The sequence below is a fragment of the Podarcis vaucheri genome (genome assembly GCF_965113315.1).
Source record: "Podarcis vaucheri genome assembly, chromosome: 2".
Lineage (NCBI taxonomy): Eukaryota > Metazoa > Chordata > Lepidosauria > Squamata > Lacertidae > Podarcis > Podarcis vaucheri.
The window spans coordinates 134,388,321-134,416,316 of record NC_138760.1 but is presented as its reverse complement, the minus strand read 5'-3'; the positions used below and the strand labels follow the sequence as shown (position 1 = coordinate 134,416,316).

Genomic DNA, 27,996 nt, shown 5'->3' with positions numbered 1-27,996 from the left:
TAGAGAACTGGGCCAAAACAAACAAGATGAATTTTAACAGGGAGAAATGTAAAGTATTGCACTTGGGCAAAAAAAAATGAGAGGCACAAATACAAGATGGGTGACACCTGGCTGGGGAGCAGTACATGTGAAAGGGATCTAGGAGTCTTGGTTGACCACAAACTTGACATGAGCCAACAGTGTGACGCGGCAGCTAAAAAAGCCAATGCAATTCTGGGCTGCATCAATAGGAGTATAGCATCTAGATCAAGGGAAGTAATAGTGCCACTGTATTCTGCTCTGGTCAGACCTCACCTGGAGTACTGTGTCCAGTTCTGGGCACCACAGTTCAAGAAGGACACTGACAAACTGGAACGTGTCCAGAGGAGGGCAACCAAAATGGTCAAAGGCCTGGAAATGATGCCTTATGAGGAACGGCTAAGGGAGCTGGGCATGTTTAGCCTGGAGAAGAGGAGGTTAAGGGGTGATATGATAGCCATGTTCAAATATATAAAAGGATGTCACATAGAGGAGGGAGAAAGGTTGTTTTCTGCTGCTCCAGAGAAGCGGACACGGAGCAATGGATCCAAACTACAAGAAAGAAGATTCCACCTAAACATTAGGAAGAACTTCCTGACAGTAAGAGCTGTTCGACAGTGGAATTTGCTGCCAAGGAGTGTGGTGGAGTCTCCTTCTTTGGAGGTCTTTAAGCAGAGGCTTGACAACCATATGTCAGGAGTGCTCTGATGGTGTTTCCTGCTTGGCAGGGGGTTGGACTCGATGGCCCTTCTGGTCTCTTCCATCTCTATGATTCTATGATTCTATGGCGTTGGCAGTGGAGAGTGTCCAATTCGTGGAATGCTAAACACTCAGCGCCCCTGCCTCCACTGTAGCGAGCGGCAGATATCGGACGGCGTGCGGGTGAAGGCACGTGCGCCGCATCCCTGCGGGGTTCAACAGAGATAATTACCTCCAGATTCACCTTGTTTAATTGCATGACTGGGGTCCAGTGTTCTGGGAAAGCAGCCAAACGCCATAGGCCATCACACCGGAAGTCTTCTCCTAAGTCTTTTTTTATATTATCTCTCTGATAGTAAGAGCTGACAGTGAAAAGCAACTCTCTCTGAAGGGGGTGGATCTTCATTGGGGGGTTTTAAGAAGAAGTTGGATGGCCACCTGTCATGGATGCTGGAAATGAGAATTCTGGACGGGGTTGGACTAGATTCTGAATCTATAATTCTATACTTCACCCTGGTGTGAGATCTTAAATTGACTTTTTAACAAGTGAAATTTCATACACATTCCATGTGCTGATATGCTTTTAACCCCGTATGAATTATTTGGTGGGCCATGAATGAATCTTTTCCCACATTTCAAACACTAAACCGTTTTCTCTCTTGTATGGATTCTCTGATGGGAAGTGAGATTGGTGCTTTGACTGAAGCTCTTTCCACATTCCAAGCACTGATAGGGTTTCTCCCCTGTATGAATTCTGTGATGGGAAGTGAGACTATCCTGCCGACTGAAGCCCTTTCCACATTCGAAGCACTGATAGGGTTTTTCCCCTGTATGAATTCTTTGATGGGAAGTGAGACTATACTTCCGACTGAAGCCCTTTCCACATTCCAAGCACTGATAGGGTTTTCCCCGTGTATGAATTATTTGATGGGAAGTGAGATTGTGCCTGAGACTGAAGCGCTTCCCACATTCTGAGCACTGATACGGTTTCTCCCCTGTATGAATTCTGTGATGGAAAGTGAGATGGGTGCTTTGACTGAAGCTCTTTCCACATTCTGAGCACTGATAGGGTTTCTCCCCTGTATGAATTCTTTGATGGGAAGTTAGTTCACCACTCAGACGAAAGCTCTTCCCACATTCTAAGCACTGATAGGGCTTCTCCCCTGTATGAATTCTTTGATGGGAAGTGAGACTATCCTTCCGACTGAAGCCCTTTCCACATTCAAAGCACTGATAGGGTTTTTCCCCTGTATGAATTCTTTGATGAGAAGTGAGATTACCCTCCTGGCTGAAGTGCTTCCCACATTCTGAGCACTGATAGGGTTTCTCCCCTGTATGAATTCTTTGATGGGAAGTCAGATCACCACTAAGACGAAAGCTCTTCCCACATTCTAAGCACTGATAGGGCTTCTCCCCTGTATGAATTCTTTGATGGGAAGTGAGACTATCCTTCCGACTGAAGCCCTTTCCACAATCCAAGCACTGATAGGGTTTATCCCCTGTATGAATTCTTTGATGAAAAGTGAGATTCACCCACTTACTGAAGCTCTTTCCACATTCCGAGCACTGATAGGGTTTCTCCCTTGTGTGAATTCTTTGATGGGAAGTGAGACTATCCTTCCGACTGAAGCCCTTTCCACAATCCAAGCACTGATAGGGTTTATCCCCTGTATGAATTCTTTGATGAAAAGTGAGATTCACCCACTTACTGAAGCTCTTTCCACATTCCAAGCACTGATAGGGTTTCTCCCCTGTATGAATTCTTTGATGGGAAGTGAGATCACCACTCAGACGAAAGCTCTTTCCACATTCGAAGCACTGATAGGGTTTCTCCCCTGTATGAATTCTTTGATGAGAAGTGAGATTCCCCTCCTGACAGAAGCGCTTCCCACATTCCAAGCACTGATAGGGTTTCTCCCCTGTATGAATTTTGTGATGGGAAGTAAGGTGACCCTTCCGATTGAAGCTCTTTCCACATTCCAAGCACTGATACGGTTTCTCCCCTGTATGAATTCTTTGATGAGAAGCGAGATTCTGGCGGTGACTAAAGTTCTTCCCACATTCCAAGCACTGATACGGTTTCTCCCCTGTATGAACTCTTTGATGGGAAGTGAGATTCCCCCAGTGACTGAAGCTCTTTCCACATTCCAAGCAATTATATGGTTTCTCCCCTGTATGAACTCTTTGATGCAAAGTGAGATTATCCTTTCGATTGAAGCTCTTTCCACATTCTCTGCACTGATACATTTTCTCCCTACTCTGTGTTCTTTTGTGTGAAGTGAGGCTATTCCTTTGAATGAAGCTCCTTCTTTGATGGGAGGTGGACTGGGAACTCTGACGGATGTTCTCTCCACACTCTGAATATTCATATGACTTCTCTTCTATGCAGATTCTGTTGTGGTTCCCCTTGTTCTTCCCTTCCAATTCATCACCATCTGCAATGAAGAGAGATGCTAATTAGAGCCTCAGGAGGAATTGGGAGCTCCAGATTATTGAACAATGTTAATGAATGCTTGTGACAGAGGAAGAACTGAAGAGAATGAAATGTGAGGTGTCCAATAGTTTTGACTGTTTTTGTTTCCTGGTATTAACTGAGATATTGCTTGGCTTTTATCTGGGATGGATATTTTTGTGGCTCAATCATGGAATCCACTCCATCTCCAATCACAACATGTTATGATCCAACAGGGATCCTTACTGAGAGAGTCCATGATCCCACCATTCTCCTCCTTGACTTCTCCTTTACCTCCCCTGTGTGAGTGCCTGAGGGCCCTGCTCTTGCCACTAACCACCTGGCCCGGGGTGGGGCCTGAAGCCTCCAAAGGACTGCTCTGCTGCCCAGGAGGACTCCCTTGTGTGAGTGCCTGAGGGCCCTGCTCTTGCCACTCACCATCTGGCCTAAGGCGCGGCCTGACAGGCCTCACAAGGAGGGTTGCTGTTACTGCTGCTGCTGTCCAGGAGGACTCAGAGTTCTTTTTAAAATGTTTTAAAACTTTTCTTTTGAATGTTTTTGTATGTGGGGGATGGTGGTGGGGTGGGGTGGATGTTTGGTTGGGCCTGGGAATTTGTTTTCATTTTGGTGTTTTTGTAATTTTTACAGTTTTTTGTTTGTATTGTTTTATTTTATTTATTTATTTTTAAAGGTTCTATTTTGTTCTTAAGGGGAGGGGTCAGGGCTGCCGGGGAGTGGGTCCCAGCCAACAAAATGGCTGGGGCATGTTCCACAGGGGGGGATGCACTGGGACAACCTACCTCAGTGATCACGGGTAGGAGGAGGAGTTACGCTAAGACCAGACCATGTCGTTACAGAGGAGGCAGGTTTAGTCGACACAACCTTACAAGGGGCCGCTCGGGACTTCGTGGAAAGCATGGCCTCCATGGTCCCAACCCATAGCCGCGGAAATGCCTTGGACCTGGTGTTTAGCTCTATGGATGTTGGTGATCTGACACTCAGTAAAAGTGAAACAAAAGAAGTGCCATGGTCAGATAACTTCTTGGTGCAACTGACTTCCGGAGGCGGCGCGAAACGGCAATGGCGGTCCTCCTCTTGTGCTGAGGGGGAAGCTCTGCGGAATCGGGTCGTCCGCTACGGCAAAGCGGAGACCCGCACTGAAAAACCACAGGCAGCAAGAGCCTGTGGACGTGGGACTCGGCGGGCGCCGAAAGCGACCTCCGAAACGTTGAAGGGACCCCGTAAGGAGCCTCGGATCGCGGAGGGGGTTGCGGCGCTGTGAGTCGATCGCTACTCTGCAGAGTGAAGCCGCGCAGCTGCTGTCGGTGAGCGCTGACCTTTTTTCCTCAAAATTCGGAACCAGAAGCTACAACCCGTGAGTAAAAGAGGGACTTTTACAATTGGACTCTAAACTCAAAGAAAATTGGCTGAAAGCGGAGAGACGTTAAAAGGAAGTCCGTCTCCCGCTGCTATTTAAACTACAAAGCAAAGAGCTGGAGGAGTGGAGCTTTTGTAGAGACTTTTTAAACTACCTGATCTGAGCATCCACTGGAACTACCTTCAGATGAAGAAAAGATATATTTATTGAACTTACTTTCTATTTGAACTGTGTTAATTTTCTCCTGTGGGAATTACATTTGGACTGAGAAACCCAGGTATTTGGGCTGCCTAAAGAACAGAAGAGCTGTCAGTTTGCAAACTTGGCTATTGTGTATTTGGACTTGTAACATTCTGAGCTGTTACAGACTTGATACTTTGAAATACTAGCTAGCACTTGTCAGAAACAATGTTATGTTAAGAATACCAACTCTGCTAAATACCAGTATGAAGGTCCTGGGATTTTAAAATTAACTTTATTGACTTTACTTGATCTGACTTCTTCCCTCAAGACATCTCAAGCCCCCTCTAGAGGATTTGGGACCAATAGCAGTGACATTATATTATTTTCGCTTTCCTTTCCTCCTGTTTGACTGTTTTTCTCTGGGCTGCTACTTTCTCATGGGAACAACCCAGACTGACCTTGACTTTTAGATAACTTTGGAATGAGTGGCACAAGAAAAAGAGGACCAAGAACCAGACAAACAACCTTAACCTCGGCCTTACAGACACGTAGATCATCTGTACCTATCTTACCGTCGGCAGCTGTCAGAGCTGCTCCCAGATCCTAGCTCCCAGAGGATCACGCTAGCCAGCGTTCACTTTATAAAAGTCTTTATTGAGTTACAGTTTCCATTTCCAAGCTGCCGCGTGCAGCCCTACGTCTTATAAGCTAGACCGGCGAAGCTCCGTCTGAGTCCCCGCCTCCTGTACACCAACTTAATACCCTAGCCTTACTCCACCTTTTCCGCCTGACCGTTCTTCTCTGGGTCCCTCTGCCCCCCGTGGTCTCTTCCTTCCTGGACTCTTCTGACGCTGACCCCCCGGACCCTTCTGTCTCCTTGCGGCGGGCTTTAGGACCTGGCTCCCTTTCCGGGCTGCTTACTGCGCCGCCTTCCTGTGCATTTGAACTTGGCGCGCGCGCCCAACCTTCCACTTTCTGCTTGACCGTTTCTTCGCTCCCCGATGGAGGTGTGGCCACTCCTGACTCATGCCCTCCCCCCTGCGGCGAGCTGCCGGAGCTCGATACCTGGCGCCCTTCCTCTCCACTGCGCTCTGTTGGGGATGCTGGCCCCGATTTCCAACTGCTGCCCTCTGAACCCCCTCTGGACCCTTCTTCCTGGGGTGTCCCCCTAGGCTCCCCCCTTGCTCTGGCCACTGGCGCTCCTTTCTGTGAATCTTCTGATTCACTGGAAAGACTCGGAGATCTCGGGTCGTCGTCATCACTCATCTTTTCTTCGGACTCCTCCCCCTCGCTCTCTGTTTCCTCCCTTGCCCTCGCCTCTGCTCCTGAACCCCTGACAAGAACAATTGGACATTATTTGCTTGCAAGAAACACATGTGACTAGGCTACACAGAAAAGTGTTAATAAATAAAAGATTAGGTCAAGAATTTATATCTTCGGACCGAGTGAAGAAGAGAGGAGTGGTGATCTACGCAAAAGAGAGCCTATCACCTAAATTTCTTTTCAAAGATGAACATGGAAGAATTTTGGCAATTGAGATACAACACCAAGGAGAGAAGTTTTTGATATTAGGAATCTATGCCCCAAATGAGGGAAAGTCAGAATTTTACAAGAAGTTGCATGAGAGTGTCCTGGACTATCTGGACTATGACAACATCATTATGATGGGAGATATGAATGGCGTGGTCTCAACTAATATGGATAAGTCTCAAAACCAAAATGTGACAAAAGATGGCAGACTACCTAAGACTTTTTTTGAACTGACTGACAATATGGACTTGATTGACACCTGGAGGACAAAGAACCCATTGGGAAGAGAAGGAACATTCTTCTCTGAAGCCCAACTGACATGGACAAGAATCGACCAAATATGGATATCTAGAGCAGTGTTTCCCAACCACTGTTCCGTGGCACACTAGTGTGCCGCGAGATGTTGCCTGGTGTGCCGCGGGGAAAATAAAAAAATTCGAAAGTTTTTTTTTTAAAGTCAAATTTTCGATTGGGGCGCCGTCACTAGATGACCCCTGGGGTTCCCTCCCTCCCTCCCTGCGCCTCCCTCCTCCTCCTCCTCCGGGGAGGCCCTTCCTGGCTCTCGGCCAAGGCTTGGCGGCTGCCACTCACTCACTCGCTCACCCACCCGTCCCTCCATCCCTGCACCTGGCCTCTCCCCCTCCGTCCCCGGCGCGGGGGCTGCCGGGATCCGTAGTCCCCTAGCCCTTGGGCTCCGCGCCCGCGCAGGGTGCGCAAACTATGTTTCCCAGTGTGGCCTGGCGGGCCGGGCGTTTTGTTTGAAGCGCTCTTCTCCCGGCCATGGAATGAGCACCGCGGCGGCGGCCGGGCAGGCAGGGGCTCTTCCGCGCAGACCCCACGCAGCCTGCCTGCGCCCCCGCGGAGATCGGGCGGCAGGATGGAGCCCGGGGATCCCCGCGGAGGCGGAGAGGCGGAGGCTGCCCCCCAGGTAGGGCTGCGTCAGGGGTTTTTTATTTTTGCAATGCTGCATCCGTGCCGGAGGGGACGCATCGGACCGCGGGGAGACCCCTTGGCGGGCGTGCAAGGCAGTGCATGCGTGCAGGCGTTGCATGGAGTGCAGTGCAATGCAATGGCAACACGGCGCCCTGCATGCATGCATGCAACTTCCACCGGCGCTCCGGACTTGGCAGGTGAGGGGGGTCCCCAGTGGGCGGCAGAGAGAGCCGGGAGGGCGAAGGGGAGCCGGGGGGAGCAGCGCTGCTCCCCGAGCCGAGCCCGGGGGAAAATTTTGGCGTCGTTGCACCGGGTGTTGGAAGCGGAGGCTGGCGGGGGCCCCTCACCTGCAAAACCTGGTCGCCTCTCATATATTTCGTGCATTGGATTCATCGCCCGCTTTCTCCTCCAAGGAGCTCCTGGGGGCGCGCGTGGTTCTCCCCGTGTTATCCTCGCAACAACAGCCCTGCGAGGTGGGTCAGGCGAGTGGCCCAAGGGAGCACCCAGGGATTGTCCTGGCCAGGTGGGGTGATTTGAACCCTGCTCTCTGCCCGGTCTTCGTCCTCATTTAGCCCCCACATGTGCATGACTGTGCGTGACTGAGGTTTTCCCCCCTCGTCTTGGCTATGGTGTGAGTCTGTGCTGGTAATTAATGGGGTTCTGCCTTCGGAGAAGATGAGCCAGCCCTCAAGGAGGTGATTATGTAATTTGCTAGCAATTCATGTCCCTCCCGGCGTGACGCTGCGCGCTGACGTCACGGGGCTGTAATGGTGGTGTGCCTCGAGATTTTTTTCATGAAACAAGTGTGCCTTTGCCCAAAAAAGGTTGGGAAACACTGATCTAGAGGTCTGGCACCTAAGACTAGAAAGGTGGAAATCTGCCCAAAGACCTGCTCCGACCATAATGTGGTAAAGATGGATATGACACTATTACCAACCGGCTCCTTTAGATGGAAAATGAATGACAATTTGTTTAAAGGTAAAGGTAAAGGTACCCCTGCCCGTATGGGCCAGTCTTGACAGACTCTGGGGTTGTGCGCCCATCTCACTCAAGAGGCCGGGGGCCAGCGCTGTCTGCAGACACTTCCGGGTCACGTGGCCAGCGTGACAAGCTGCATCTGGCGAGCCAGCGCAGCACACGGAAACGCCGTTTACCTTCCCGCTTGTAAGCGGTCCCTATTTATCTACTTGCACCTGGGGGTGCTTTCGAACTGCTAGGTTGGCAGGCGCTGGGACCGAGCAACGGGAGCGCACCCCGCCGTGGGGATTCGAACCGCCGACCTTTCGATCGGCAAGCCCTAGGTGCTGAGGCTTTTACCCACAGCGCCACCCGCGTCCCTTGTTTAGAGACAATTTGTTTAGAGATCAGGAAATCATTAAGAAGGCCCAAAAAGCTTTGAAGGACTATTTTGAGATAAATTTGAACACTTCGGTGGAAAAAAGAACTATCTGGGACGCAAGCAAGGCCGTGATGAGGGGGTTCTTGATACAACAGAACGCTGTAAAGAAAAGGACACAAAATGAGAAAAAAGACAAGATCTTGGAGAAAATTAAAGAACTAGAGAAGTTAAGATCTAACCCGAAGTCACAGCAGATTCTGAGAGAAATTAAACTATACCAAGCACAATATTCCAAACTGATAAATCAGGAAATAGAGTGGAAAGTTAAACTAATGAAACAAAAAACATTTGAATCTGCGAACAAATGTGGGAAACTGCTAGCTTGGCAGTTGAAGAAAAGACAAAAACAAAATACAGTTACTAATTTAGAGATTGAAGGAAGAAACATTCAGAACCCCGTGTGTCAGGGGTTCAGGAGCAGAGACGCAGAGAAGGGAGGAAGCAGAGAGAGAGGGGGAGGAATCCGAAGGGAAAATGAGTGATGATGACGACCCGAGATCTCCAAGCCTAAGCAGTGAGTCAGAGGACTCCCAAAAGGGAGCCCCAGTGAGCAGAGCAAGGGGGGGATCCGGGGGGACACCCCAGGAGGAAGGGAACAGAGGAGATTCAGAGAGTAGCAGCTGGAAGTCGGGACCCACGCTCATAACTGAGGGCGGCAGCAGCTGGAAGTCGGGACCCACGCTCAAGACTGAGAGCAGCAGGGAGGAAGGTAGCCAGGCATCGGGTTCCGGAGGCTGTCAGCAGGAGGGAGGGCACGAGTCAGGGGTGGTCACGCCCTCCTCAGAGAGCGAGGCAACGGTTAAGAGGAAAGTAGAGAGTTGGGCGCGCGCGCCAAGTTCAAATGCAGCGGAAGCTGGAGCAGTAAGCAGCCCGGAGAGTGAGCCAGGTCCTAAAGCCCGCCGCAAGGAGGCAGAAGGATCAGGGGGGTCAGCGTCAGAGGAGAGTAGAAGGGAGGAGGCCCAGGGGGGCAGAAGGACCCAGAGACGTAGGGAGAGGCGAAGGAGGTGGAGCAAGGCTAGGGTATTAAGCTGGTGTGCAAGAGGCGGGGACTCAGACGGGTCTTCGCCGACCTAGGGCAGAAGGTGTAGAGCTGCACGCTGCAGTTCGGAAATGAAACCTGTAACTTAATAAAGACTCTTATAAAGTGAACGCTGGCGGACTTGGTCCTATGTGAGCTGGGACTGGGTGGCAGCTCTGACAGTAAGACCCGTCTCAAAAAAAAGCTTCGGACACCTGATATCTCGCAGCGGAGAGAGAGGCAGCTGGAGGAGGGGATCGGTGTTTGGGAGCAAGCTCACGACGGTTAGCAGAGATGACGGAAGCAGAGACAGTTGCAGCGCTGCAACAGGCAGTTACCCAATTGAACGCGGAGGTACTGGCATCCAAGAAGAGGGAGGAGGATGCGGCAGCCGCCTACAGAGATCTCCACGCCAGGTTTGAAGCATGGGTTAAACACGGGCAGCCAGGACCCAGACCGGAGGGGGTTGGGTTGGCACGGAGAGCAGGAGGGCTTGTGGCCCACTTCGATGGGAATTTACAACAGTACCCCAATTTTCGAGCAGACGTAATGTGCGCACTGCAACTGCTGGCAAAAGACTTTAGAGATGAGGAAGAGAAAGTGGGGTTCATACTATCCCATTTGCATGGGGATGCTAAAGCGTGGCTACGCAATTTGTGGAGGGATAAAGATCCGGCGCTTCAGAATGCAGATGCCTTTATCAAAGCGATGGATGCGTGTTTTTTGTCTACTATTGATGTGGATCTTGCCCGACGGGAGATTCATGGACTAAAACAAGGGAGGGCAAGCGTCCGGCAGTACCACGCCCGCTTTTTTGCGCTGGTCAGTGCCTTAGAGTGGGACCGGGATTCGCCCCCTGTCAGAGACCTGTTCTGGGAGGGTCTAAGCTCTGCGGTCAAGGATGAAATTGCAAGGGGGGAGAGGCCCCGAAGCACGCAGGAGGTGGTCCAAAGGGCGCTGACTGTGGGGGTGAGGCTGGAAGAACGTCCATGGTGCAGAGATGAAAGACGTGGAGGGCGCGAAGCAGCGAGAAGTTTCTCTTTCGTTCCAAGAGAAGCAGCGCGTGCGCAATCCACACCTCCGCCTGGAGGGGGAGGGGAACCGATGGAGGTTGGAGGTGCAAGGGCTCAGTCAGCAGCCAGAGCCCAAGCACCGACAGCAGTGAAAGCGAAGCCTCCTAGAGGGAACAGGAAGTGTTACATCTGCGAGGATCCAGGCCATTTGGCGAAAGAGTGTCCCCGGAGGCTCCACAAGCACACTGCAGCCTCAGCAATGGTGACTGCAGCAACGCAGCAAGGAGAACCACAGCAGGGAAACGACGATGTCTGGCTGGAGACAGAGGCACTGGGGCCCAGCCAGACGCATCAGTGAAGCAGTCCCCAGCGATCTTGCAACCCACGGACCCCCTCCCACCCAAACCAGTAGTGCAGCTCACAGCATCTCTCCAGCTACCCGACGGCGTCACTATCGAAGTGCCGCTTTCTGTGGATTCTGGAAGCAACGCAGACTTTATAGCGCAGGATTTTGTGGAGCAGCACGCTATACAGCTACTGCCTGCCACTCTGCCCCTGCAAGTCGTCACAGTGGATGGCAGAGAGTTGCTAGGGGGGCAGGTGGTGAAGCAAACGCCACCGATGGTGATGCGCCTTGGCAACCACAGGGAAGTCATCAGTTTTAATGTCACCCAACTGTCGGACACGCCCATTGTGTTGGGCATGAGTTGGCTGGACAGGCACAGTCCGACACTGGCTTGGTACCAGAGACAGCTGATCTTCGGCTCCTCTTATTGCGCAGAACACTGCATCCTGCCCAGACAGGAGGGAGAGGAGGAGGAATCACAACTGCAGTTGGGAACGTTGCAAGCAGTCCCCCACAAATACGCAGACTTTCTGGAGGTCTTCTGCGAGAAAGAGGCTGACAAGCTACCACCGCACAGGCAATATGACTGCAAGATTGACCTCCTACCAGGGGCGACGCTGCCGAAAGGGAAGCTGTATTCCATGTCTGAGGACGAATTACAGGAACTCAAACAGTTCATAGATCACAATTTGCAGCGCGGTTTCATCCGGGAGTCCAGGGCAGTAGGGGGCAGTCCTGTTTTCTTCGTGAAGAAGAAGGACACGCCCCAAAAAAGACTGGTGGTGGATTTTCGCCTCTTAAACAAGATGACCAAGCCTTCTGATTTCCCCATGCCCAGGATTGACGACCTACTAGCGACGGTGCGCAAGGGACGCGTGTTCACCAAGTTGGACCTGCGAGGTGCGTACAATCTCATCCGCATGAGGGAGGGCGATGAGTGGAAGACAGCCATGTTCACGCCTCTGGGCACCTACGAATACAGAGTGATGCCGTTTGGATTGCAAAACGGTTCTCACTGTTTCCAAGCTTTCATGCATCATGTGTTGGCGGGGCTCCTTTACAAGAAGTGCGTCTGCTTTCTGGATGACATCCTGATATTCTCCGACTCGCAGCAAGCCCATGACCAAGATGTTCGGGAGGTGCTGAAGAGGCTGCAGCAGCATAGACTGTACGCCAAACTGGAGAAGTGCCAGTTCGACACGACGGAGGTGGATTTCTTGGGTTACAAGTTGTCGGACAAGGGGCTAGCCATGGACAGCGCCAAGGTTCGTGCGGTGTTGGATTGGAAGAGCCCGCGCAATCGGAAGGAGGTCCAGCGGTTTGTCGGCTTCGCCAACTTCTATCGCAAGTTTATCAAGGGGTTCGCGATGCAGACGGCGGCCATTACGGACACGCTAAGCTCCAAGAAAAAGAAGTTCATCTGGACGGAGCAGGCGGAGCAGTCCTTTCAGGCACTCAAGCGTCTCTTCGCGTCGGAAGAGCAACTGCTGCATATCGACCCCAGCAGGCCGATGCGGGTAGAGACAGACGCGTCCGATAGAGCAGTGGGAGCTGTCCTGCTGCAAAGGGACCCACAGGGGGTCTGGAGGCCGGGAGCGTTCTACTCCAGAAAGCTCAGCAAGTCGGAGCAGAACTACACCATCTGGGACAGGGAGTTGCTGGCCATTCATGCAGCTTTCAAGGCGTGGAGGCACTTCCTGATCGGCGCCAAGCACACGGTGCAGGTCTGCACGGATCACAAGAATCTGGAGCACTGGCGCACGGCTCAGTTCCTGAACCAGAGGCAGATACGTTGGGCGGAGTTCTTTGCTGACTTCAATTTCCGAATAGAGTACGTCCCAGGCGACACCAACGTCATGGCGGATGCACTGTCCCGCAAACCGCAATACCTCGAAGAGGCGACGCCAGCGGCAGCCATGCACATCTTCGCGCCAACAGCGTGGGCATGCGCTTCAGCCACAGTAGACCTGGATGCGGTGCGGCGGGCGTTGCAGGACGACTCCTTCGCGCAGGCGAAGATGACAGAGGTGCACAAGGGCACGGCGAAGGGCGACGAGTTCCAGATACGAGACGGCTTGCTCTTACGTAAAGGGGCCATCTACGTGCCGGGAGACGAACTTCGCGCCAGGGTACTGCAGCAGCTGCACGACGCACCCACGGCCGGGCACTTTGGCACGGAAAAGACGGTGGAATTAGTCGCAAGGGACTTTTGGTGGCCCAGACTGAGAGGGGAAGTCGCGGACTACGTTGCGAGGTGCGACACCTGCCAGAGGGCCAAGCCGGTGCACAAACCGCCGGCGGGACTGCTGGAACCGCTGCAAACGCCGTTTGAACCGTGGGAGAGAGTGGCCCTGGACTTTGTTACGGATCTACCCAGCTCGAGAGGCAAGACAGCTGTACTAGTGGTGGTGGACTTGTTCACCAAGATGGCACATTTCATTCCGTGTGCGAAGGTGGCCACGGCGGAACAAACCGCCAAACTGTTCATAGATCACGTGTTCAAAGTGCATGGTCTGCCGCGGTCTATCCTGTCCGACCGCGGGCGCCAGTTCGTCTCGAATTTCTGGCAGAAGCTGATGAGTTTTCTAAATGTCAAGGTCGATCTGGCATCAGCAAGACACCCGCAGACCAACGGGCAAGCAGAGAGGGTCAATGCCATCATGCAGCAGTACCTGAGATGCTATGCCAATCAACAACCTGCGACCTGGGTGGATTACCTGCCGCTCGCCGAGTTCGCTTACAACAACACGAAGCACGTGTCCACAGGGGTGACGCCGTTCTTCGCCAACAATGGGAGGAATCCCAGAACCTTCCCGGGACGGGAGAGAGTGGGGGGCGGAGAACCACAGACGGCGGACGCGTTCGCGTCAGAGTTGCAGGCGGTACACGATCAACTCAGACGGCAGCTGGAGCTAGCTAAGCACGCCTACAAGGTGCAAGCTGACAAGCACAGGCGGGTTGGCGAAGAGATCCAAGTGGGAGACTGGGTCTGGTTGGCAGCCCACGCAGTGCCGACCAGGTCACTGGCCAAGAAGAAGTTGGGGCACAAGCAAATTGGTCCGTACCAAGTCGAAGCACAGATCAACCCGGTAGCCTTCCGACTGGCGCTGCCGGAGGGTTCCAGAATGCATCCGGTGTTCCACAGGTCGGTGCTCACTCCCTACAAGGCACCTCACAGATTCCAGGAGCCAGGGACGGCACCGAGTCCGTTCCGGGAGCGGACGGAGACGCGAGGGGTGACGCAGCAAGACCCCATCAACGAGGTCACGGAGATTTTGGACTCCAGATGGGGGGAAGAGGGAGTCGAATACCTCCTAGCCAGAGAGGGCACCCGGGCCAGCGCCAATAGCTGGGTGCCAGACTACGCTTTGGAGGAACCCCTGCTCAAGGACGAGTTTCATGCCCTTTTCCCACACAGACCCATGCCAGCGAGCTTCTTCGACGACTGGCTGTTCACGCCCACACTTTCTTCCAGCACGTTCCATGGATTCGACTCGGACGGGGAACCCGCACTGAGCACCCGTTCCCCAGAAGGATCGCCGGCGGGTTCGGCGTCAGACACCTCGTATTGGTGGGACGATCGACCGGAGGAGCAATGGCGCCGGAAGTGGCTGGAGATGCCAGGTCGAGCGACCGACGCAGAGACTGACATGGACGTGTTCGGGGAGGACCTTGGGTTCGAGCACGGCGGTACAGAGATGGAAGCGGAACAGGTCAACGTCGGCGACCGCGAGGAGGAAGGCTCGGAGGTCTTCAGTTGGCGGCCAACCACGGGGAGCGAACTGTATCCGGCATTCCCTCCCGTGATGATGGAGCACCCAGCACCCACACCTGAAAGCGGGGAGGGGGGAAGGGGGGGCTTCGAGGGGGGGATGGATGTCAGGGGTTCAGGAGCAGAGACGCAGAGAAGGGAGGAAGCAGAGAGCGAGGGGGAGGAATCCGAAGGGAAAATGAGTGATGATGACGACCCGAGATCTCCAAGCCTAAGCAGTGAGTCAGAGGACTCCCAAAAGGGAGCCCCAGTGAGCAGAGCAAGGGGGGGATCCGGGGGGACACCCCAGGAGGAAGGGAACAGAGGAGATTCAGAGAGTAGCAGCTGGAAGTCGGGACCCACGCTCATAACTGAGGGCGGCAGCAGCTGGAAGTCGGGACCCACGCTCAAGACTGAGAGCAGCAGGGAGGAAGGTAGCCAGGCATCGGGTTCCGGAGGCTGTCAGCAGGAGGGAGGGCACGAGTCAGGGGTGGTCACGCCCTCCTCAGAGAGTGAGGCAACGGTTAAGAGGAAAGTAGAGAGTTGGGCGCGCGCGCCAAGTTCAAATGCAGCGGAAGCTGGAGCAGTAAGCAGCCCGGAGAGTGAGCCAGGTCCTAAAGCCCGCCGCAAGGAGGCAGAAGGATCAGGGGGGTCAGCGTCAGAGGAGAGTAGAAGGGAGGAGGCCCAGGGGGGCAGAAGGACCCAGAGACGTAGGGAGAGGCGAAGGAGGTGGAGCAAGGCTAGGGTATTAAGCTGGTGTGCAAGAGGCGGGGACTCAGACGGGTCTTCGCTGACCTAGGGCAGAAGGTGTAGAGCTGCACGCTGCAGTTCGGAAATGAAACCTGTAACTTAATAAAGACTCTTATAAAGTGAACGCTGGCGGACTTGGTCCTATGTGAGCTGGGACTGGGTGGCAGCTCTGACACCGTGGATATTAGAAAATGTTTCCAGAGATACTTTAAAAAACTATATACACAAGGGCCACAAGATGAGGCTGGGATTAAACAATTTTTGGAAAAGAATGGACTACCAAAATTGTCACAAGAAAATAGATCAATCCTGAATTGTAAAATAACACCACAAGAGATTGAAATTGCCATTCAGAACATGAAATTGGGCAAATCTCCAGGGCCAGATGGGCTGACCTCCAAGTATTACAGGACATTGAAGGACTATTTGATACGACCACTGATGGAGGTCTGCAATGAAATTTTGGAGGGGAAGAAGGCGCCGGAATCGTGGAAAGAAGCCTTCATCACTTTGATACCAAAATCGGAAGCTGAAAAGACACAACTGAAGAACTACCGTCCCATCTCCCTCTTAAATGTGGATTACAAAATATTTGCAGATATTCTAGCAAGTAGATTTTAAAAAGTTTTAAATGAAGTAATCCATAAAGACCAGGCAGGCTTTCTCCCAGGTAGACATCTGTTTGCTAACACAAGGAACATTATCGACATTTTGGAACTCCTGCAAACAGATGTCAACAAAAAAGCAGTGCTAATTTTTATAGATGCGGAGAAGGCCTTCGACAACATCTCTTGGAAATTTATGAAAGGGAACCTAGAAGGGATGGGAGTGGGACTTCCGGTCGGTGCCAGCGCTTAATGGCGGTCCTACCTCCGAGCTCCGGAGAAGGACTGCTCCGCAAGTTCGGGTCTTACCCGCTACGGCGAGCGGGGGACCCCTAAAATCTCAGGCGCTGAAGCCTGAGAACAAGGAGATTCGGTGGGCACCTTTGCGCCCCCCGGTACTGCGAAAGAGCCTTTTTAAAGGCTACGGAGCGGCATCGGGAGTGAGCGCAGTGCTGAGAGTCGTCACCCAGCCTGCGGAGTGAAGCCGCGTCGCCATAAGCGGAGAGCGCCGATTCCTTCCTGAAAGAAAATTTGGACTGAATTCCCGTGAGTAGGAACTGAAAACAATTGGGACCCTTTAAATTCTGAAAATCGGACTAAAAGCGGGGAAGTTAAATCAAGGAAGTCTCCCTCCCCCCGACTGCATGAAAGTGAAAGCAACGGAACTCTAAATCTGCATCCGTTGAAACTTGCTTTTATATAACTAAACCGGACACTCAGACCTTAGATTTCCCCTCTAGCTAGCAGGGCAGAGGGGAGGTGAAAGAAACTTTAGTAACTGCACGACCTATTTACAGTAAAAATCCTCTGCTGTCTCAGTTAACAAAAGTATGAAACGGTCTGCCTTTTAGGACAATAGGACACTGAACTGACTTCCTCCTGTAAAAGTGATACTGCGATACAAAGTTTATACAGTGCCTGGCTACAGTACATCACAAGATGAAACAGTATATATTGGGAAACTGTGGCAATTTGTAGCTACAAGCCTCCAGTTATACTTGCTTTAACTGTGTTAAAAAACTTTTCTTTTTACATCTTTGGATATTCTCCTTTGTCTTTGTACTTGGACATTTTATTTTTGGCCATTTTGATTTGCTCCCCCTAGAGGGTAAAGTAAAACTTGGCACAGCTTGGGACAGTGGAATTTTCCAACGGGGAATAGCTCCCGTGGGAAACGACCTTGACATGAGTGGCTCACAAGAAGAGATAGTTACAAGAGCCAAGACCAAGCAACAACAACAACAACAGCTGCAGCAACAGACAAAGAAAAGAGGCTCAATTTCAGGCGTAACTACTGGATCTGCAGGAACAACAGGACAAGAAAAAGGGACGGCTGTCTCTATGGATACCGTGACAGAAGCCCTGCTTAAAATAAATCAATCTTTGGAGTCTCTGACAAAACAGACTTCAGAAAATACACAAAAATTAACAGAAATATCAGTAAGACTAAACCAGAATACAGAATCAATAAATAAATTGGTGGAGGAAAATGCTACCACGCGTAAAATTGCTGAAGATGCCAAAGCTACTGCTGAAGGGACACAAGAGAAATTAGAGCCGATCGCTAAGAAGGTTTATGAACACGACGCAACTTTGGCCTTGTGGGAGTTACAGAGAAAAGAGAGAAACTTAAAATTAAGATTGATTCCAGAGAATGAAAGAGACAATCTCGCGGAATATCTGACACGGGAGTTTGTTGACTGCTGGGATCTTGAAGAAGACGAATTCAAAATTACAACAGCTTTCAGACTGGGCAAAAAGCAGGACAGAAAGACCCCGAGAGATTGCCTGATTACATTTAGATCCAAGGACGAAAGAGACAAAATATTAGGACTACACTTTGAAAAGGTCTTGCAAATTGGAAATTCAGCTATACAGATCTTCAAAGATATTCCAAAATATATTCTGGATTTAAGAAACTTCTACAAGGATTTGGCTCTTCTGCTGAAGAAAAATTCTATCCGTTTTAGGTGGGAATTTCCACAAGGACTGTCATTTGACTACAGGGGAAAGAAGGTGAAGATAAAGACTATTCAAGACAAGGACAAATTTTTGGCAAGAAATCAGGAGGACCTGCAGAAGGGGACAGTGGACGTACTTGCAGAACAGAGGAGAGTACTAGACATTCTGAATCTCTCGTTTGGACAAAAACCACCACCATCAGAAGAAGAGCAACAACTTGGAGCTGTTGGAGGAGCTTCAGAAAAATAATAAGATGGCTCTGCAATTCCTTAGTTGGAATTGTAATGGACTTAATGGGCCTCTGAAGAGAAGACAAGTGTTTCATATTTTGAACAGAGAACAACTGGACTTGATATGTCTACAAGAAACTCACATAACTAGAGCCCATAGGAGACTACTTATAAATAAAAGACTAGGACAAGAATTTATTGCATCAGATAAAGTTAAGAAAAGAGGAGTTGTAATATATGTGAAAGAGAAATGGGCCCCAAAAATGATATTTAAAGATGAACAAGGGAGATATCTGGCAGTGGAGATACAAGTACAAGGAGAAAAATTTTTAGTTGTGGGAATCTATGCACCAAATGAAGGTAAATCTGACTTCTTTAAGAGACTTCATGAAACTCTGATGGACTATCTGGATTACAATATGATAATCATGGGAGACATGAATGGTGTGGTCTCCACTAACATGGACAAGGCACAAAGACTAACAGTTAGCAAGGAAGGGAGACTTCCTAAGACTTTTTTTCGAAATGACGGAAAACATGGATTTGATAGATATATGGAGAACAAGGAACCCTCTGGAGAGAGAGGGAACCTTTTTCTCTCAAGCAATGATGACCTGGACCAGAATCGATCAAATTTGGATTACTAGTGGTATGGCTCCAAAGGTTAAGAAGGTGGAAATCTGCCCAAAAACTTGCTCCGACCATAATGCCGTGAGGATGGAGATGAAACTTACAACAACTGGTCAATTCAGATGGAGAATGAATGACACCCTCTTTCGAGATAAGGAGATCCTTATGAAGGCCCAAAAAACCCTAAAAGACTACTTTGAAATAAATTTGAGGACCGACGTGGAAAAGAGAGTGATCTGGGACGCAAGTAAAGCAGTGATGAGAGGCTTCTTGATTCAACAAAATTCAATAAAGAGAAAAAAACAAAATGAGAAAAAAGAAAAGATTTTGGAAAAGATAAAGGAAGGAGAGAAAAAATTAAGAACAAAACCAAAGTCCCAGGAGATTTTAAGAGAGATTAAGTTATATCAAACACAATATATGGAATTGATGAACCAAGAGATTGAATGGAAGATAAAACAAATGAAACAAAAGACATTTGAATCAGCAAATAAATGTGGCAAACTTCTGGCATGGCAATTGAAGAAAAGGCAGAAATTGAATACGGTTACAAGCCTAGAAGTGGATGGAAAGAATATATCCAAACCTAATGAGATTAGAAACTGTTTTCTGAGTTATTTTAAAAAGCTATATACTCAAGGTCCGCAAAATGAAGAAGATATAGACAAATTCCTTGATAAATATGGATTACAAAAAATCTCTCATCAAAGTAAGATGGATCTGAACCAGAGAATAACAGAACAAGAGATAGAGGCCGCCATTCAGAACATGCAACTGGGCAAATCTCCAGGACCAGATGGACTGACTTCTAGATATTACAAATCGTTGAAGGAATGGTTGACTCAACCATTAAAAGAAGTTTGTAATGAGATCCTTGAGGGAAAGAAGGCACCTGAATCGTGGAAAGAAGCATATATTTCACTCATACCAAAGACAGAGACTGAAAAGACTCAACTGAAGAACTACCGCCCAATATCACTACTTAATGTGGATTATAAAATTTTTGCAGATATTTTGGCAAAAAGATTTAAAAGAGTGTTGATGGAAAGGATTCATAAGAACCAAGCAGGCTTTCTCCCTAAAAGACACCTGGCAGACAATGTAAGGAATGTAATAGACATTTTGGAAAAGCTAGAGGTGAATATAAACACTAAAGCAGTATTGATTTTTGTGGACGCGGAGAAAGCCTTTGACAATATTTCTTGGAGCTTTATGATGAAGAACCTTCATGGGATGGGGGTAGGCCAAGGTTTTGAGAATGGTATGGCTGCAGTATATTCTGAACAAAAGGCTAAATTGATTGTAAACAACGTAGTAACTGAGGAACTTAAGATAGAAAAAGGAACACGACAGGGGTGCCCAATTTCCCCATTACTTTTTATTTCAGTTCTGGAGGTGTTGCTGAATATGATAAGGAATGACCAGCAGGTTAAAGGAGTGCAGGTCGGAGCTAAACATTACAAGTTAAGAGCGTTTGCAGATGACTTAGTACTGACTTTACAAGAGCCAATCACTAGTACGAAAAAGGTTTTAGAAATAATACAACAGTTTGGCCAGGTAGCTGGATTTAAGTTGAATAAACAAAAAACCAAAGTTTTAGGAAAAAACTTAACAGACATGGAAAAGGAGAAATTCCAAGAAGAGACAGGGCTGACAGTGGTTAAGAAGGTGAAATACCTAGGGGTTTATTTGACATCTAAAAATGTGAATTTGTATAAGGACAATTATGAAAAATGTTGGTCAGAAATCAAAAAAGATCTAGAAATATGGTCAAATTTGAAATTGTCAATGTTAGGCCGAATTGCGGTGATTAAAATGAATGTATTGCCTAGAATGCTATTTTTGTTTCAGACCTTGCAGATTCTTGACAAGATGGAATGTTTCAAGAGGTGGCAGAAAGATATTTCGAAATTTGTCTGGCAGGGCAAAAAGCCCAGAATTAAATTTAAAATATTGACAGATGCAAAAGAAAGAGGGGGTTTTGCCCTGCCGGACTTAAAATTGTACTATGAGGCAGCAGCTTTTTGCTGGCTGAAAGAATGGATGCTCCTCGAGAATACGGACATTTTGGATCTGGAGGGTTTTAACAATGCCTTTGGTTGGCATGCATATTTATGGTATGACAAAGTTAATAGTGCCTTTAAAAATCATATTGTTAGAAAAGCACTATATAATGTTTGGATAAGATATAAAGATCTGTTGGAAAACAAAACCCCTAGATGGGTGTCACCAGTGGAGGCTAAAGCAGTGAAGAAACTCAATATGGAGGTCGGATGGCCGAAGTATTGGGAAATTTTGGAACAGGATGGAGATAAGCTTAAACTACAAAGCCATGAGAAATTGAAACATAAAGTACAAAATTGGTTTCAATACCGTCAAATAATGGAGTTTTTTAAACAGGATAGGAAAATTGGCTTCCAGGTGGAAAAATCAAAACTAGAAACTGAGTTACTAGAACCCAATACTAAGATTTTATCTAGAATGTATAACTTGTTGCTGAAATGGAGTACACAGGACGAAACAGTCAAATCGGTTATGATCAAGTGGGCACAGGATGTTGGGCACAATATCATGTCAGCTGACTGGGAATGGTTATGGAACACCGGTATTAAATTCACGGCATGTAATGCCTTAAAGGAAAATATTATGAAAATGGTTTATAGGTGGTACATGACTCCAGTCAAGCTGGCAAAAATTTACCATTTGCCCGATAATAAATGTTGGAAATGTAGAGAGACTGAAGGTACCTTCTATCACCTCTGGTGGACGTGCCCGAAGATTAAGGCTTTCTGGGAAATGATCTATAATGAAATGAAAAAGGTACTTAAATGTACTTTTCCTAAAAAGCCAGAGGCCTTTCTCTTGGGCATTGTCGGCCAATTGGTGTCAAAAGGGGATAGAACTTTTTTTATGTATGCTACAACAGCAGCAAGAATACTCATCGCGAAGTATTGGAAGACACAAGATCTACCCACTCTGGAAGAATGGCAGATGAAAGTGATGGACTATATGACATCGGCTGAGATGACAGGCAGAATCCGCGACCAACGAAAGGAGACGGTGGAAGAAGAATGGAGAAAATTTAAAAGTTACCTTAAGGACTATTATAAACTCAATGAATGTTAAAGTGTTGTGGTTTTCAGAGACAAAGGGATACAGTGGTATAAGGTCAGAATATAGAGAAGACTAGGATGACAGAGGTTGGAAGTAACAATTGGGAGTTGCTAAAAATTATGGACATTGGGATGCAGAAAGGGGGGGGAAGGGGAAGTCCAAGAAAAGAGGCTTATGAAAATATGGTATGAAACTATACGTGTATGTTTGTCTTTTTAAGTGTTTGTTTGTTATTTAAAAACTTTGTAAAACCAATAAAAATTCTATAAAAAAAAATAGAAGGGATGGGAGTGGGACGGGGTTTCGAAAATGGGATTGACGCAATTTATTCAGAACAAAAGGCCAAACTGATAGTCAACAATGTGGTTACAGAAGAGTTTAAAATTGAAAAAGGAACACGACAAGGTTGCCCTATTTCCCCACTGTTATTTATCTCAGTTCTGGAGGTGCTCTTGAACATGATTAGAGGAGACCGGTTGGTGGAAGGAATACAGGTCGGAGCGAAACAATATAAACTCAAAGCTTTTGCAGATGACCTAGTTTTGACTCTGCAGGAGCCAGAATCTAGTACGAAAAGAGTATTACAAATAATCCCAGATTTTGGTCGGGTGGCGGGATTCAAATTAAACAAGCAGAAAACTAAGGTACTGGGAAAAAACTTGACAGATGCAGAGTCAGAATGGTTTCAGAGAGAGACAGAGTTAAATGTGGTTAAGAAAGTTAAATACCTAGGGGTAAAAATAACAGCAAAAAATCTGAGTTTATTTAAGGACAATTATGAGAAATGTTGGTCAGAAATTAAGAGAGATTTAGACAGCTGGACAAGACTAAAACTTTCCTTGTTAGGCCGAATTGCTGCTATCAAGATGAATGTATTGCCAAAAATGTTGTTTCTGTTCCAAACATTACAGATTGTGGATAAGTGGAGAAATCGAAGTTGGAAACGGAATTGTTAGAGCCTAAGACTAAGGTACTTTCAAGAATGTATAACTTGCTGTTAAAATGGAACACACAAGACGAAACGGTAAAATCAGCTATGATAAAGTGGGCACAGGACATTGGGTACAATATTATGTTTGAGGACTGGGAAAGGCTGTGGACTACTGGGTTGAACTTTACTGCTTGTAATGCTTTGAAAGAAAATGTAATGAAAATGATATACAGATGGTACATGACCCCAGTCAAACTTGCAAAAATATACCACTTGCCTGATAATAAGTGTTGGAAATGTAAAGAAAAGGAAGGAACATTCTTTCACCTCTGGTGGACCTGCCCTAAAGTGAAGGCTTTCTGGGAAAAGATATATAATGAACTGAAAAAGGTATTTAAGTATACCTTCTTTAAGAAACCAGAGGCCTTTCTTCTGGGTATGGTAGGCCAAGGGGTGGTAAAGAAGGACCGAACATTCTTTATGTATGCAACAACAGCAGCAAGGATACTTCTCGCGAAGCATTGGGAAACTCAAGATTTACCCACACTGGAAGAATGGCAGATGCAACTGATGGACTATATGCAACTGGCCGAGATGACCGGCAGAATCCGAGATCTGGGAGAGGAGACGGTAGAAGAAGATTGGGAAAAATTTAAGATTTACTTGCAAAAACATTGTAAACTGTACGAATGCTAAGCAGGATGCTTGATTATAAAAAATTTGGCACCATTAAAATAGATGAAGTGAAGTAGGAAGATAAGTTAAAATGTAAGAAAAAATAATTTTTACTTTGGATAAATATTTGGTGAAATTTAATTGATAATTAGACAGTAAGGATGGAAGTAAGGTGATAACTTGCTGGATTAAATTTTTTCTTAACGTGGAAGGTAGGGGCGGGAGATGTGAGGAGGTCATAAGAAGATAAGAAAGTATGTTATGCTTTGATATAATTTTGTTCGTTTTTTATATTGTAACTTAAAAACTTCAATAAAATATTTATTAAAAAAAAAAAACTTCCTGGTGCAACTGGACTTCTCCGCGACCCATCCCCTCTGCAGGGAGGTGGGACAAATTCGGATGCTCTGCCCCCACCACTTAATGGATCCAAATGGTTTCCAGAGAATGGTAGGGGATGTTTTATCCCATGTCGATGGCCTTTCAGCTGATTCCCTGGTGGCCCGCTGGAATGTGGCGTTAAACAGGGCTATTGACTGTTTGGCTCCGAAGCGCCCTCTCCGACTGCATGGAGCCTGGACAGCCCCGTGGTTTTCCACGGAACTGAGGGCAATGAAACAATAATTGAGACAGCTAGAGCGCCGGTGGCGGATAACTCATTCTGAAGCTGACCGGACACGGGTTAGAGCTCAATGTCGAGCTTACCAAGTGGTGGTAACGACGGCGAAGAAGACTTTCTTCACCGCCTCTATTGCATCTGCAGAAAACAGCAGCAGGAGACTTTTCAGGTGGTTCGCAATTTAGCAGAACCACCTGTTACATTGGGGCCCAGTCGGGCCACATGATCTCCTGCAATTATTTTGCAAAGTTTTTTGCAGATAAAGTCGCTCAGATTCGGGAAGAGGTAGACTCCACCGTGGGAGCAGGGCCGGGGCAGGAGAGTGCTAGAGTCCTGTCTAGTCAAATTGTGTGGGATGAATTCCAATCTGTTACCTCCGAGGATGTGGACAGGCTGCTTGGATGAGTGAAGCCAACCACCTGTCTCCTGGATCCTTGCCCATCCTGGCTTATAAAAGCTAGCTGGGAAGGGCTGGGCGATGGGCTTCATGGGGTGGTGAATGCTTCCATCCGTGAGGGAGCCTTCCCAGACCCGCTGAAAGAGGTGGTTATTAAACCGCTTCTTAAAAAACCATCTTTAGATGCGGCCAGAATGGCCAACTATCGCCCAGTCCCAAATCTTCCATTCTTGGGCAAGGTGACTGAGCGAGCGGTTGCCGAACAACTCCAGGCATGCCTGGAAGAAGCGGACCATTTGGATCCCTTCCAATCGGGATTCAGGCCTCACCATGGGACTGAAACTGCCTTGGTCGCACTGGTTGATGATCTCCGGAGGGCTAGGGACAAAGGTGAGAGCTGTTTCCTAGTTCTGCTGGATCTCTCAGCGGCGTTTGATACCATCGACCATAACATCCTTCTGGACTGTCTTGAGGGGCTGGGAGCTGGGGGCACTGTCATACAGTGCTTCCACTCCTTCCTCCTGGGCCGTGTTCAGAAAATGGTGGTGGGGGATGAGTGTTCAGACCCCTGGGCTCTCACTTGTGGGGTGCCTCAGGGTTCCGTCCTCTTCCCCGTGCTTTTTAACATCTATATGAAGCTGCTGGGAGAGATCATCAGGGGGTTTGGGCTGGGTGTTCAGCTCTACCTCTCTTTTAAATCAGAACCAGTGAAGGCGGTGAAGGTCCTGTGTGAGTTTCTGGAGGCGGTTGGAGGATGGATGGCGGCTAACAGATTGAGGTTGAACCCTGACAAGACAGAAGTACTGTTTTTGGGGGACAGGAGGCGGGCAAGTGTGGAGGATTCCCTGGTCCTGAATGGGGTAACTGTGCCCCTGAATGACCAGGTGTGCAGCCTGGGAATCATTTTGGACTCACAGCTGTCCATGGAGCCTCAGGTCAAATCTGTGTCCAGGGCAGCTGTTTACCAGCTCCATCTGGTACATAGGCTGAGACCCTATCTGCCTGCAGACTGTCTCGCCAGAGTGGTGCATGCTCTGGTTATCTCCCGCTTGGACTACTGCAATGCGCTATATGTGGGGCTACCTTTGAAGGTGACCTGGAAACTACAACTAATCCAGAATGCGGCAGCTAGACTGGTGACTGGGAGCGGCTGCCGAAACCATATAACACCGGTCTTGAAGGACCTACATTGGCTCCCAATACGTTTCCGAGCACAATTCAAAGTGTTGGTGCTGACCTTTAAAGCCCTAAATGGCCTCAGTCCAGTATATCTGAAGGAGTGTCTCCACCCCCATCGTTCTTACCCGGACACTGAGGTCCAGCACCAAGGGCCTTCTGGTGGTTCCCTCACTGCGAGAAGCCAAGTTACAGGGAACCAGGCAGAGGGCCTTCTCGGTAGTGGCGCCCTCGCTGTGGAATGCCCTCCCACCAGATGTCAAAGAGAACAACTACCAGACTTTTAGAATACATCGGAAGGCGGCCCAGTTTAGGGAGGCTTTTAATGTTTGATGTAATACAGTATTTAAAAAAAAAATTTTTTTTGGAAGCTGCCCAGAGTGGCTGGGGAAGCCCAGTCAGATGGGCGGGGAATGAATAAACAAACAAACAAACAAACAAACAAACAAACAAATATTTATGCTGAGCTCTCTGGTCAGGATCCAGCAACGTCCACGCCTCGTCTGTGAAACAAACAGCAACACCTTCACCTGAACACTCCCCATCAGAAGCTATCTCAATCTGGTTGGTCTAAATTTAAATTTATACGTAAATCTCTTTCTTCACTTTGAGCCCCCCCTCCCATTTTCATGATGAGACCAACTATGTATTGTTTCATTGGTAACAGAAGAGGGAAAATGACTATTACTCACTTAATCTAAGCACAACGGCCACAAGAGCTCCAGTCTAGGCATTTGGCTCTGCGATGTTGAATGTTCTCTGTGCTCTCCTGTTTCCCCTTTTTTTGTTCCAGTTGAAAGCAATTCATGGACCCAGAACTCATACACTGACCACTAATGATGAACTATATGTTATAGATACTCCTGCAAATTTATTCTGCTATGTTTGAGATATACAGGCTCAGCCTACATATTTGTATCGTCTATTATTCCTATGTTCCCTGTTTTATAAAGTTAATAAAAGTTATACAAAAAGAAGAGGAAAAGGCAACACACGGAGGCCCCATCTGAGTTCACACTGCACAGCAGGATCAGGTTCCTTTAAGGAGTCCAGTGCTGCGCGATGGATCAGTGAGTTGTCAGACATTGGTAGGGCATTCAGATCACAGAACTGGTTTTAGACCTTTTGAGCTGCCAATACATCGCGTTGGCCGGGGAGCTGTGACCTATTCCTAGCTGAAATTGCCTGCAGATGACAAAGGCGCAGGCAGGCAGGCAGGCAGGCAGGTGGGGGAGCCCGAAAAGGTGCCTCCCTTCTCCATCTCCATCCGCCTGCCTGCCTCCCCCCACCCCCAAGCTGAGCAAGCCCCAATTCCTCTCTGGCTCCATCCCTCCAGGTCCCCATCTCCACTCCCCTGGGACTCACCAGATCTCTCGGAGGTCCCTGGGAGGGAATGCTCAGAGGTTGTGGGGAGGGATGCAGGAGACAGCTGGACCAGGTCAACCGTCTATCTTCCCCCTTCCATCCTCGCTAGCTTTGCAGGATCCGTCTCTTTCATCCTTCCTGAGGAGTCAAGGAGCCAAAACGAGCTGCAGGGTCCTGGAAGAGAGGAAGAAGCAAAGGGAGCCTGAGGCCCTGCAGGGATTCTCCTGCCCTAGATATTCTCCTGCCCCTGGAGAAGCACAAATGGGGCGGCCCCTTCCCAACAGAAGCCCCATTTGTAAACACCTCCAGTGCTTGCAGTTTCCCCTGTTTGCTCCTCGCCCCACTTCGTAAGGCTGACATGTTCGGCACAGTAGTGACCTGAGAGTAGATCCCATTGTACTCAGTGGGGCCTATGGACAGAACTTGGTGCCAAAACCAGTCCCCATCCTGTCCCCAAGCCTTGGCTGATCATCAAAACTAAACTCCATTTCCTTCCATAGCAATACAGTGAAAGTTTGAGGCTTTAAATCCATTTCAATTTTGTCACATAGTTTGCTTTTCTGTTGTAATCCATAAATACAATCCCATTCTCTTGTATCTCCTCTTGCTTTTTATCAGTTTGTTAGCATTCGGGGTGTGTGTGCTGCCGAATCATTTATGTTACAAACATGATATATATATTTAAAGAAAGGGTAAAGGCTCCCCCGTCCCCAACAACATACATTTTTCTTCGAAGGAAGTCTTCTTCCCAGTTCAAATTGTTTCGGCTTTGTATCTATATTTAGTGGTTTATTATCTTGTTCCATCTGTTCCAGCACGCAG

General features: G+C 48.5%; 3 protein-coding genes across 3 annotated transcripts in view; all 3 read right to left on the bottom strand.

The window, feature by feature from the left end:
- The window catches only part of LOC309525840 (uncharacterized protein), a 56,358-nt gene extending 29,339 nt beyond the window's left edge, over positions 1 to 27,019 (bottom strand). The window contains exon 1 of the mRNA XM_082211457.1: positions 26,257 to 27,019. The gene's annotated coding sequence lies outside the window, so the exon portion shown is untranslated. The remainder of the gene's footprint in view (positions 1 to 26,256) is intronic.
- LOC309525753 (uncharacterized protein) overlaps positions 1 to 27,996 on the bottom strand; it is a 400,379-nt gene that overhangs the window by 207,587 nt on the left and 164,796 nt on the right. The gene's annotated exons all lie outside the window — the stretch shown is intronic.
- On the bottom strand, positions 841 to 27,248 carry LOC309527595 (uncharacterized protein; the record flags this gene model as incomplete). Its single annotated transcript, XM_082214417.1, has 3 exons — positions 27,175 to 27,248; positions 2,259 to 3,152; positions 841 to 923 (listed from the first exon to the last, which is right to left on the bottom strand). The coding sequence occupies exons 2-3, from the start codon at positions 2,962 to 2,964 to the stop codon at positions 841 to 843; spliced, it is 789 nt and encodes a 262-aa protein (XP_082070543.1). The 5' UTR covers positions 2,965 to 3,152; positions 27,175 to 27,248.